Source organism: Syngnathoides biaculeatus, chromosome 10 (genome assembly GCF_019802595.1).
Source record: "Syngnathoides biaculeatus isolate LvHL_M chromosome 10, ASM1980259v1, whole genome shotgun sequence".
Lineage (NCBI taxonomy): Eukaryota > Metazoa > Chordata > Actinopteri > Syngnathiformes > Syngnathidae > Syngnathoides > Syngnathoides biaculeatus.
Window position 1 is genome coordinate 23,095,358 of NC_084649.1, and position 12,740 is coordinate 23,108,097.

Below are 12,740 nucleotides of genomic sequence, written 5' to 3' on the forward strand. Positions count from 1 at the left end.
AGGTACGCCTAACCCATCCAAGTACTATTTACAGATAGGTACGAGGATCATTTATGCAGAAAGATTGATACATTAATAAAGAACAAAAATAGCACAATCGAGGAGGGATTAAAACAAATTTAAATCTATCAAATTCACTTTCTAAAATGCTTCTCCTCACAAGGGTCGCAGGACTGCTGGAGTCCAAAATGGGGATTATAACATAGACAGATGTTATTTAAATATAGGATAAATTATAATACACCCCATATGTAGTGTATGAATCATACAGCACATGTGAGCATAGATCTATTTATTCACGAGGCAGCTCACTCAGGTACATCAATATGAAGTCAATTAAAAATGAACTCAGAGATGGCTTAAATGATGAACAGAACAGGACGCCAAATTACAGTAAACCAACTAAAATTGAAGTCCTAAAAAATCTGCACAGGAACCATTTGGTCTTGTCACAAAAATAGTTTATTAACAACGTTCACCTGGGAGGAAATATTTGCTGTTAACAGAGCTGTGTACGCCAGCAAGCGCCTGTCTAAACCTGCATCCTGTACTGTCGTTTCAAATACTCTCTGAAGGAAGAGAAGTGTGACGTGACACTGAGCAGAAGTTTGCGCGTGCACAACGCACTCAGGGAATGCCACTCTTCCGGCTACATGACCGCCGTTATCCCATAAATACATTTTCAGAGCGACAAAATTCATGCTCAGTGATTAAGAACAGTCTCCGACGGTTTCTTTTCGTATCTTTATTGTAGCGTCTGTGTGCTTCTTGTGCACGATTGCGTAGCGGCTGCAGCCAACGATGCGTTTTTGTTGTACATCCACTCGCTTATTGTGACAAAAACGGAACAATCAGCCTCCATGCAAACGTGTATTAAAGTATATCAATCAGCAAAAGGGTTAAGTGGGGTCGGGGGAGCTGCGGCCTGAGGAAGGCTTTGCCCGGGCCTCAAAAGCATCTTTCAGACGAGTGACGACGCATTCAGGGAACCAGAAAGTATTGACCAAATTTGTCACCAGGGCTCATATGGATGACTTTTGTGCAGGATTTAATGCAAGGCTTTTATTTTGGTAGGTTTCTATTCCCTGCTTTACCATCTGTCATTGAATTTGAGTGTTTGCAGAGATTTAGTTTTCAATGTATTAATAGTACAGTGGTGTGCGAGTTAAGAATAAGTGTTAAAACGTGACGCGCTGCCAGTACAGTTGAGGAAGCGTTTTATCGCCGTTTTGGCAGTTCCACTGCTCAAGGATGAAGACATGAAAACCAGGAAAAAAAAAAAAAAGTCCAGGACATAAAACCACACACAAAAAGCGATATTTAGCTTTGCGGTGACATTTCAAAATAAACCTAAAATGCACTCAAACTCAACTTTTAAACGCCTGTGTCGAACTGTTCAATGTTTCACTACTTTTTTTTTTGTTGCAGAACTTTGTTTCTGCAAATGTAAGGCAAGCTGACGGTTCTGTACTTTATTCCGCCTTATCTTCGCCTACGGGTGGAGAGATAACCTTGAATTGCGTAGGGATTGTTGTAGTGCTTTCAAAGTTTCCCCTCAACAGTCAACTTCTTGGGCATCATAACAGCACATTCAGCAGATTGGAAAATGCACAACATACTGATGCCGATATTAGTCGATTACAGGTATAGAGCATAGGTATAGTCTCTTCAGTTATTCTCCAGACCTCAACATGGCAGACAAATACTGACGATTTATCCCGAAAATTCACCCCAAAGCCAAAAAAAAAAAAAAAATCTACTTCTTTTGGGCGGTGGACACTGCAGGTGAAATGTTTGCATTTGAGCTGCGTGGATGGAAACTCGAGCTCATCTGGTCTATCAGGTCTGGAAGAGAACATCAATGGCGCACCGGAACCCAGAAGGCACCATGAGGGGGAAAACCAAACTGCTCGCTGTCACTCAGTCTACTCTCGCCCAATGCGCAAAGAATGACGACCCGCTGGAAACTCTCGTATCCCGACGACGCCGACAAAACTGGAGTTCCAGGCTAACCAGTCGAGTGCAGATTCCAGCGGCAGGTGGGGATGCCAGTTAGCAGAATCTATCATACCTGGCATTGCCTTCAGGGAAGTTTTTGCTGCGTCTGTCAGTCATACATTCTGGCTCGTGATTTTTTTTTTTAAACCGCTATCCACTGTGGGAATTGTTTTTGCGAACTAGTAAGCACATCGAGTCACGCGGCGAGCGCTGCTGTGTTGCGCGCTTGTCACACTACAGAAGCATCGCGGCAATTTTGTCTTGACGTGCGCATAATTCGAAACGTAATGAGACGTAACCGGGGATGTACAAAAACATACAAAAAGGCACTAGCTGTTAACGCACACGTTGCTGTAGCAGAGAAAATGCTTTGGACGGCGCCTTTCTCAAGAGTGACGGGCTATGAGCGAGGAAGGAAGGACGCTGCCCGCCCTTGCTGGACAATCTGGCATTCTAACGTGCGTTTTCGACTCGCTGCCGGGTTACAAAATATAAAAGAAAACATGCTTTGTTTTAAAGACAAAGGAAAGCAAATTAAAGTGTTTTTTTTTTCAAACAATTTCTAATATAGACAAAGTTCATTTCCTGTATGTTTTTGCGTATGATTCGCCCGCCTGACTCCTACTATGAAATGCAGGATACAGTACAAAGATGTCATTGGGGGGAAAAGGTGAGTCCTTTACATAGTTTTCCCGCTCTCGTTCCTCCCGTTTCTTGATTTCCACAACGTCGTCTTGGACGGACGGACAGCTCACAACAACGTGCAGCCGCTTCTCTTTTTGCGCTTGCGGACCTGCAGTGCCGCTCTGGTGGCCATCTCGAATACCTCCCGCACGCCATCCTTGGTCTTGGCGGAGCACTCCAGGTAACCGAAGGCGTTGATTCTGTTGGCCATCTCGCGGCCTTCCTCCGGCTTGACCGGCTCCTGGGTGTTACACAGGAAGTGGTAAGAGCGTGTTCTGTAGTCAACGGATGATAAACAGGATCCTCTGTTTTCGACTTTCCAGGAACATGATTTAAAAATCACAAATGTGTTATGATTAAGCCTGCCCAATCGGATTTTGAGGCCTGAAAAGGTGCTTGGAGACACCTTATGGAGATATTCAAGGCCACGTGTACCTGTTTCATTTTGGCCAGCTCTCTCCGTGTGTGCTCGTCGTTCCTCAAGTCCTTCTTGTTCCCCACCAGAATGATGGGAACATTGGGACAGAAGTGCTTCACCTCGGGCGTCCACTTCTCAGGAATGTTTTCTGTCCCCGGCGAGAGAGAAAGAGGATATGAGATGAGAGAGTCAAGGGGGAAGACTTAAAAAGGAGGACAGGCAGTGCAGAGTCACTTCTCATGATGGATTGCTCTGCGGGCTGCTCAAGGCAAAGCTGTTTTTTAGGTGCATTAATCCCACTTGCTGTGGGGATTTTTCTTCTTCTTATGCGCTCACATGCGGTAATCATAAGTAGACAAACACTTTTTGTGACTCACGGGGGAATTACCAGTTCATCCAAACCTTACCTAAGCTGTCAGGGCTATCGATGGAAAAGCACATTAGGATGACGTCAGTGTCGGGGTAGGACAGAGGCCTCAACCTGTCGTAGTCCTCTTGGCCGGCCGTATCCCACAACGCCAACTCCACCTGCATAAAAAGTGGCAAGGAAGATGAACAGGTTGTTAAAATGTTTAGAGAGCTATCATTATTAGTCAGAAAAGTAACGTCACTTGTGCAAAAGAATGCACAAACAATCGTCAGTGCTTCAGTAGCATTGATCATCGCGTCTCATATCCTGGCAGGAGGAGTAATGTATGGACTCGAAGATTTGTTAGCAATTCTTCCAAAATGCCTTCAAGGAGTGGAAAGGGCATTGTTATGCAAGTCAGACCGACTTTTAGGTCACAGCCAGGCAAAATTCAGAACGCGTTGCACAGACCCAATTTTAGAAATAGGCAGCTCATAAAACATTTACTTCGTTGTTTAATTATAAGCTTGAGGGTTGGGCAGCAAAGGCAAGCTATCGAAAGTCAATTTTCAGTAGTATGTGTAGACGTCAGATATTCCTGGGGTACGAAAAGTTCAAAATCTTCATTCGCTCAGACCTAATCAGCTTCTTACGCGTGTAGTCACTGCTGTGGAAATTTACACAGGGATTGGCCTCACCCCCGCGAGCCGCTGATTAATTTGATTAGGGAAAGTGGGAGATTAGCAAGCATCAAACAAAATGCCTTCTGTGCTCGCACACACGGGCGAACGAGAGCCACCGCTGGTTGGTCATCTTGTCGCAGACTTTAGCAGGATTCAAACTTAAAAAGACTGCGGCAGACCAAAGAAAACTTCCCTTGAAACCCAAATGCAAAGGCGATGCCTTCCGGAGAGCGCTGGCATTAGTCCCAAAATAGAGGTCTGCAGAGGCAGAGGGTGGGAGGTGGCAGCACGACGTATGAGCAAGCGTGGCGACTGGCCTCCCACGGGCTTTTGGGAGGGGGGGGAAAAAAAAAAAAAAAAAAAAAAAATGCAGCAAGAACCAGTAACTGCTAATTTTAGAGAAACCCCAATCCGCTTGAAGGTGAGAGATTTCAGTGAAAGCGCAAATCCATTTTATCTGGTTGTATAACAGTTCTAATTCTAAGAGGACGGGTGGGGTATAAAATCCTCTAATATCACAGCGACTCCCCACTGGACCAAAGTCCAATGCGGAACTGTAAATTTTGAGTTTCCTTTAATCCAAGTGCCAAAATGACAGGAAATGAGAGACTTTTATCACACAGGGAGGAGGAAAGTCCTGGGGGACGGAGCGGGGATTTGGGAGGACGACGTCGTCACCCCGCGTCTGAACAGGAAGCTGCGAGGTACACTCATTTCCTGTTATGCTACTAAGTGGTGATCCTTTGTGCAGGGAACAAATCCCTCGGAAAGAACAAGACATCCACAGCTCGCGCTCATGACGACTTGGGACTTTGATGAGAGAATAAATAAAAAAAATACAGAATTAAAAAAAAAAAAAAAGTATAAATTTCTGACATAATTCTCAATCCTTTGGGGTAAGTGTTTTAAAATGTGGAGAAGTGAATAATAGTTCACCTTGAAGGGGGGGGGGGAGTTTGCTTGGTACAATAATATTTTTTTCCGTCAAACACCACAAACCTGTTTGCCATCCACTTCGATATCAGCGATGTAGTTCTCAAACACCGTTGGCACGTAGACCTCCGGAAACTGGTCTTTGCTGAAAACGATGAGGAGGCACGTTTTCCCGCAAGCGCCGTCACCGACAATCACCAGCTTCTTTCGAATAGCCGCCATACCTGCCGGAACACACGCAAAAGCGTGAGGGTGACAATCGACAACTTGGCCAATGAAGGCCAAAAATAAGTGTCTAATTCTGAATGCTTATTACCATTTTTTTGAAGGTTAATTGGCATAAACATTTCTAGTGGCACTTCTCGTGTAGTTCTGACAGAACACACGAAACAACCCACAGATGCCCAAATTGCATGTAAATAAAACAGCCGGGCAGTGACAACACGGGAATGAACAACATATAATACATAATACAAATTAAAGTCCTCAGCCACTTTCAACCTTAATGGTTTTACTGAGGGTAAATTCGAAATTACGCCACTGGCCGCCGTCGGCAGTGGTTTTGCCTATTTATTGACAGACACTTCCCCGTCACATATTCAGCCCATTTATTTCTGTATTCATTTATTGGGTCCAGCCTCTTTTGTGGTAGGCAAAGCGAGGACAGTCTCCGTCACCAAAATATACAAGCGCTGTCGAAGAATAGGATGATAATTGCCAGGAAATGCGCCAACATCCACTTCATTTTTTTTTTTTTTTGGTGTCCTTTTCTTCTCTTTGTATTACAAAGCTCAGTTATTGCAGCTGAGTGGCTAGGGCAATCGGCTTGTTCTTTGACGATCATGCCATGTTAGCGGTTTATTAATAAAAATACAGTCATTTCATCTCTCAACACATGGCATTTTGGAATAAAAACTTCATAGGTGTGCATGCAAGTTGTCGACTAAGTTTTTTTCACAATTGTGTAATTCAGTTGTGTTCAGCTGCTTCACTTGTTCTGTCTAAAAATCCACAAAGATGTCAAAGCAAGATTTTTTTTTTTTTTAATGGCCTCGTTTGAGATGGAACGTGTGATTGCATTACAGATCTGGGAGGTAGTCTTGACACGTGCCTCGTCATTGTGTACCTTGACTTCTCAATAAAAGCAGACGGGAATGCTTCAAGTGGAAAGAGGAGGGTGAAGATATGACAGGAGGCGAAGCAACAAGCTGTTATTTGAATTCCCCGCCCATTGTCATCTCCACCAGAGAGGTTTTGAACTTTTTACATCACTTTGGCTTGTTGCTAAGAGAGACTCTGTCAAGTGAGTGTGACACTAAGATGGAGACTGGTGAATCGAGGGCCATGAGAGACCCATGCGCACAAAAAAAAAAAAAAAAAAAAAAATCCACTTCCTGTTCTGTGAAGCCAGGGGAGGGCAGGGCTTTTGTGGAAGACTTTGCACTTGGCCTGCGCATGCAAGCACGATTAATCATACGCACGTAGGCACACGTGTGTTTTGCAAAATAAAAAAATAAATAAATAAAACCAGCCCTTAAAGTTACGAAGCTTTTATAAGAAGTTTGCCTAATAGCGCAAACAACAAAATTGAGTAATTTTGTTTCTTTCAGGAGTCTCTCTAAGCAAATGAACACAATATCAGAGCATAATGTTCTTGGTTGAGTTAAAGGATCAGTTTATAAAATAAACCAGCCACTTTCTTCAAGATGATAGTAATATTGGTTTGACTGTTTCCAATAAAATTAATCCGGCTTGATGTTGGGATTCTTCTTCTTTTCCTTTCGGGTTGTCCTGTTAGGCGTCGCCACAGCGTGTCATCTTTTTCCATCTAAGCCTATCTCGTGCATCTTCCTCTCGAACACCCAGTGTCCTCATATCTTCCCTCACAATATACATCAACCTTTGCTTTGGTCTTCCTCTCGCTCATTTGCCTGGCAGCTCCATCTTCAGCACCCTTCTACCAATATACTCACTCTCTCGTCTCTGAATGTGTCCAAACCATCGAAGTCTGCTCTTGTCTCCAAAACATCCAGCTTTGGCCGTCCCTCGAATGAGCTCATTTCTAACCCTATCCAACCTGCTCACTCCGAGCGAGAACCTCAAGGTCTTCATTTCTGCCACCTCCAGTTCTGCTTCCTGTTGTCACTTCAGTGCCACCATCTCTAATCGGTACATCATGGCCGGTCTCACCACTGCTTTATAAACATTGCCCTCCATCCTAGGAGAGACTCTTCTGTCCAGACACCTTCCACCAACTGTTCCACGCGTTTCTTCACTTCCTTCCCACACGCTCCATTGCTCTGTATTGTTGACCCCAAATATTTTAAGTCGTCCACCCTCGCTATCGCTTCACCCTTCCCCCTCCACCCATCTCATTCCCGCACATATATTCTGTTTTACTTCGGCTAATTTTTATTCCTCTCCTTTCCAGAGCATGCCTCAAACATTCTAACTATTCCACCACCTGCATATCACAATATCATCTGCAAACATCATGGTCCAAGGGGATTCTAGTCTAACCTCATCAGTCAGCCTATCCATTACCACAGAAAACAGGAAGTGGCTCAGAGCTGATCCCTGATGCATCCCCACCTTCACCTTAAATTCTTCTCTTATGCCTACGGCACACTTCACCACTGTTCTGCTTCTCTCATGCATGTCCTGTACTATTCTAACATATGTTCCAATAAAATAATCTGATTTGATGTTGGGATTCTGATTCTTCGAATTGATTTAGTGTGTAAAAGACTTCCAAACTTTTGCTTGAGAAGCAAAGCTAATTAATCTCAAATGTCTCTCGTTACACTCCAGATAAAAAATTTACCGGAAACTGGAGTTGTTGATCCATGCACATGATGTGCCCTGAGTGTTTTTGTTGATTGAGCTCATAAAAGACAGCAAACCACACGAACAAAACAAACTTTTCCGGTTTGACGACCGAGCTATACATGTTGTGAATACCTTGTGTTGAATGAATTATTGCAATCGTAGACAAAGTCGTCCATGGTGTGTATCACACATGAACCTACAATGGATACGTACAACTATGAAGCAGCCATTGTGAAAGCGCCACAACTATTCCAGCAATGCGACGTGTTAATGAACACACTCCGTCTTTCTTTCTCTAAGGAGGTTTCCTGAGAGCTTAGGGGCCGACGGCCGTTATGCAACACGTTGACCGCAGTTAGCGTAAAGCAGAACACTGATCCGCGAGGTCAAGCAGCCTCGCAGGTTTAATGAGCGGCAACAAGCATGCAAAAAACATGTTACGGGAAGTCGCCGCTTGACAGAGGCAGACAATTAATATTTGACAGCAGGGACATCGTAATCTTTTCCACTGTGGGCCGTACACAAAAAAAAAAAAAAAAACTGAGATGTCCTTCTGTTTCTGAAATATGTTGAGATCAAAAAAAATATACGCAAGCACAGATACGGTTTTCTGCCACAACAGCATTCATTGTCAGTCTCTGGAACACAATACAGATTTTGAACATTAACTTCCTTGAACGTTTGTCTGAACTTGCCTCCAGAAAATGATTAGCATGACGAGATGAGTCATTATTTGAAATCAAGTATTTAGACTTCTTAATACACTTTCATTTAATGGCTTAGCTAACGCTTAAGAGCTCAAAAGCACGAGGACTGTGATTGTGTTGTTCTTAGAGTCGCAGAGACAAAGTGGTGAGGTTATGGGCAAGTCTGAAAATAAAAATGTGGCAGCCAAGACTGAGGAGACACTTTATACCATACATTTGTACGTTTCTGTGTAGCTGGTCCATGGCCCATGCTAAAGCAATGACCTCAACATTGAACAGTTTTACTTTTAATCATATTAATCAAATTACTTGGAGAGCTCTGCGATATTCATGCAGCAACCTGTTTGAGCACTTTCCACAATGCCCGTCTGAAATTATTGAATAAATGGATGCAAAAAAAGTTTTCAATTTATTGATTAGTTGAAAAAAAATACAAATTGGTTTTAAAAATAATCATTAGTTGCAGCCCTATATTACCTAATAATTAATGTTCATCTTTTAAATAAGTCATGTGAAACTTTAATTTAAAAAAAAAAAGTAAGAGTAGTGCAAAGTAATTTTGCTTTTACATTTTTTTGTTTTCTGAAATTGCAATAGATAGGTAATTTTAAAGAAAAAAAAAGCCCATCAGGACAAAAGCAGTTAGTATATATTTTTTCCATCTTGTTTTCAAAAATAAGGGCTTGGATACCTTTAATTTAGTAAGTGTGCTATGTTTTAACACGAAATGCACAAAATTAATTTTAAATGGTTTAAAAAAATGTTTTTGTATCCAAATGTGATTCCTAAGTTTTTTTAACCAATTAAGTGTGACATCTACCAAACTAACTTCTATGACTAGTGTTGTCCTTCGAGTCATTTGTGATGTCCGACAGGAAGGTACAATGAGTGTAGATGCAAACTGCTAAGTTAGCGTCACGCGCTTGCCATCACATTTTAGTTACTTTACCTTTTGACACTTGAAAAAAATCATTCCAAGTATAATTAATTGCGATCGGAATTTATTTAAAAATAAAAAACGGGGGTTTGGGTTGTCATCACTTACGATACGATGACACTCAAAATGATACAAAAAGCATGCCAGCAATGTCCGCTTGTCAAGATGAGGCGGAGTCAGCCGAGGAAGCCAGCTGTCCCCACTAAGTTGAAGCGGCACAAGGAGACATCTTATCGCTCTAAGTCTGACGGAAAACCCACATCACATGGAGGATCAGATACGCTCCAGACGTAATCTTGAAAGCGTTTGCAGTCGACAGCATGGACACGAAGGAACAGAACTGAGACTATATTTCCCATTTACCTATTAGAAAAAATGGATAGAAATGCTCTGTTTAAACAAACCGACACCGCAACGCGATTTGGTTAATAGAGCTAAGCAGCAAATGATAGGGCGGTCCTTTGGGGATAAAGTCTTTTCAAGCACTCTTAAGACTGCTAGTTGAGGAATTTTTCCACAATATTTTGCCAATTTCCTGAACTGCACTATATTTTGGGGATGCAGACGAATTTACTCCCTTACAATCAATGCCTACTGTCTGCCAATCTTTGTTTATGCTCAGCTAAGAACAGTTTGCTTCACTATTAAAAAATCTCCATGAAAATCAGACATTTTTGTACTTTAGTAGTCACTTGCTTTAACCAAGCATCCAACCAGCCATCCTCTTAGCCACTTATCCTCACAAGGGTTGCAGGGAGTGCTGGAGCCTATGCCAGCTGTCAACGGGCAGGAGACAGGGTATACCCTGAACTGGTTTCCAGCCAATCGCAGGGCACATGGAGACAAACAGCCGGAATCAAAATCACACCTAGGGGCAATTTAGAGTGTCCAATGTATGTTGCAGGTTTTGGGGATGTGGGAGGAAACCAGAGTGCCCGGAGAAAACCTGCGCGTGGTGAACATGCAAATTCCACACAGGCGGATCTGGGATTGAATCAGGGACCTCAGAACTGTGAGGCCAAGGCTTTCCAGCTAATCCGCCTTGTCGACTTGTTTTAACCATTGAAAAAAAAAAAAATAATAATAAATCACGGTAGTTTATAAATCACAATTCTGAGAGCTAAATCACCTTTTCGATGTCTGTCCAAGTCTGAGGATGAAACCAAAAGTGCACTCTCGGGTCAAATGCTCAAACTAGAGTATATATACCTGAGCATTTCACATTAATATGATTTTGTTTTTAAATTACCGGTATTAGTTCAAAACTTCTCCCACCATGACAACAACAACCGATCAGAGACGGCGTGATCGCAGCATTTGTCAATCATATTCTCATGCACGCACACAGCCTCACGCTTAGTTTTCTTGAGCGGATTATTGAGCTGTGGTTAGCGAAATGAATTAAAAAGGTGGTGTCAGATACAGACGGCTGCAACGCTGGCCTTGGAAAAACACAACAATGACACAATTCTTACCACTTCATTAAATAAGTTCATCACCTCAAATTTTTATTGAGTTTCCATTCCCAAAAAAACTCCCTGTACTAGCAACCAGCCCATCACAGGTCTGAACTCCTCAAATTGTCACAATTTTTATACTAAGATCAAAAGGGAAAACAGTTAATTGCAAAAGTTGTGATTTTACACCCTTGCATTAGCATGATGATTTAAAAAAAAAAAATGCCCAAAATAGTACAAATTATTCCACTGACAAAATGTGCTCATACTTTTGGTTGGACTGATTTTTTTTTCCCCAAAGAACTTGGCCATTATCAGGAGTCGTAAATCAACAAGCTCCTCCTCCGGAACTCTCCTGAGGGCCACCACAAACCAAATTTACAAAAGAGGTGAGCAAAGATCGACTGTAGAAGTTCAGACACTTGGCAGCAAAGTTTGATGATTCACATGCATAAACATATGAAACACAAACACACAAAAGTGCTACAAAACACTAGCTCTCGGCGCAAGTGCACCCGATAAAGACAAAATTGCATGTCCATCATGACAGGCTGCACGAGAATCTGCCCTGCGAAACACACATTTCTGGTTTTAAATTGCAGTCTTTTCAGGGATTTTGGCCACTTCCACAGGTTGAACCTGAACAAACCCCTTCCAGGCAGTCACTCTGTTCAGTACACTTTTTATTGCACGGATGTGCTTTTTCTAAAGCTTTTAACAAGTTCAATAAATAACTCGCTCAGGTGTCAGAAAAGAGCTACTTGAACGGGAACTGTTCAGGATCTGTGACATAATCCTGTGATCCACTCATTGCCATGGGAATGTGGAAGATACCATGGGGACATTCCTGGGGGGGGAGGGGGAAAAACATTTTCTTGGAGATTTTAAATTGTTCAACTCGTGGTCGAACCCTCCCAAGAAGGTTCCAATTAAACAAACAATAGTACAGTAAAAGTTTTGTTGAGTTTGGAGAAGCTCTATGGCCTTCTGCCCCTCCCACAAGAAAAAGTGAAATTTTAATTAATGAGCAACTTTAGCTTTTCCAGGAACGGCTCATTAGATTTACGTACCTTAACACAGGTCGCTGCGGCGGACAAAGTGCATAAAGCGACTGCTGCTGTGTAACATATCAACTCATCATACTTTAAAAAGATCAACTTTTGGGGGGGGGTTGTTTTGTGACTAAAGTCAACAATCGGTTAAGATGACACTGCGGAGGTTAGTTAGTCCAAGAGGGGGGAAAAGGGCGAATGTTGGGAGCGAGAGCCACCACCCTAAATGAGTCACAACTACGGTGTCCGCGCGAAAGGAATATTGACAGAGAGGTAAAAAAAAATACATATTTTAGCGAAAAGAAACCTCAGTTACCTTCTCCGCGGTTACTTGAGTCTTTTTTGCTGGATATTCGCTCCCGTTTGTGCTTGTTTCCCGGTGACTGGCTCTTCGCCTTCTTCTTCACTGCAGTGCTCGCCCAAAGCTACAACGGTGAGGCGACCAAGCGCCGCCCACCGGCCGCTTATATCAGACAACTGCTTCCGGCTCGGTTTCCGAAATACAATATTCAACGTACATAAAAATGCACTCCATTCCATATTAAAGTCGACTATTTGACTTTAGTCACATTTTATAATTGAAATTTGTAAATATTACAAAACTTTTGAAACAATTTACGTGAACTAACAGACTATTTACGGAAATTGTTTTTAATTTTGAAGGCTCAGTATTTTAGTTTCTGGTAAATGTCG

General features: G+C 42.5%; 1 protein-coding gene and 1 long non-coding RNA gene across 2 annotated transcripts; one reads left to right on the plus strand and one right to left on the minus strand.

Annotated features, from left to right (window-relative positions):
* Positions 1 to 439: 439 nt before the first annotated feature.
* Positions 440 to 12,517, minus strand: LOC133507179 (rho-related GTP-binding protein RhoA-D). The gene is made up of 5 exons (XM_061831975.1): positions 12,364 to 12,517; positions 5,132 to 5,289; positions 3,508 to 3,628; positions 3,118 to 3,248; positions 440 to 2,923 (listed from the first exon to the last, which is right to left on the minus strand). The coding sequence occupies exons 2-5, from the start codon at positions 5,285 to 5,287 to the stop codon at positions 2,750 to 2,752; spliced, it is 582 nt and encodes a 193-aa protein (XP_061687959.1). The 5' UTR covers positions 5,288 to 5,289; positions 12,364 to 12,517; the 3' UTR covers positions 440 to 2,749.
* Positions 3,266 to 8,033, plus strand: LOC133507180 (uncharacterized). Its single transcript, XR_009796758.1, has 3 exons — positions 3,266 to 3,385; positions 4,756 to 4,836; positions 6,151 to 8,033. It is a non-coding gene; the product is annotated as an uncharacterized LOC133507180 (long non-coding RNA).
* Positions 12,518 to 12,740: the final 223 nt, after the last annotated feature.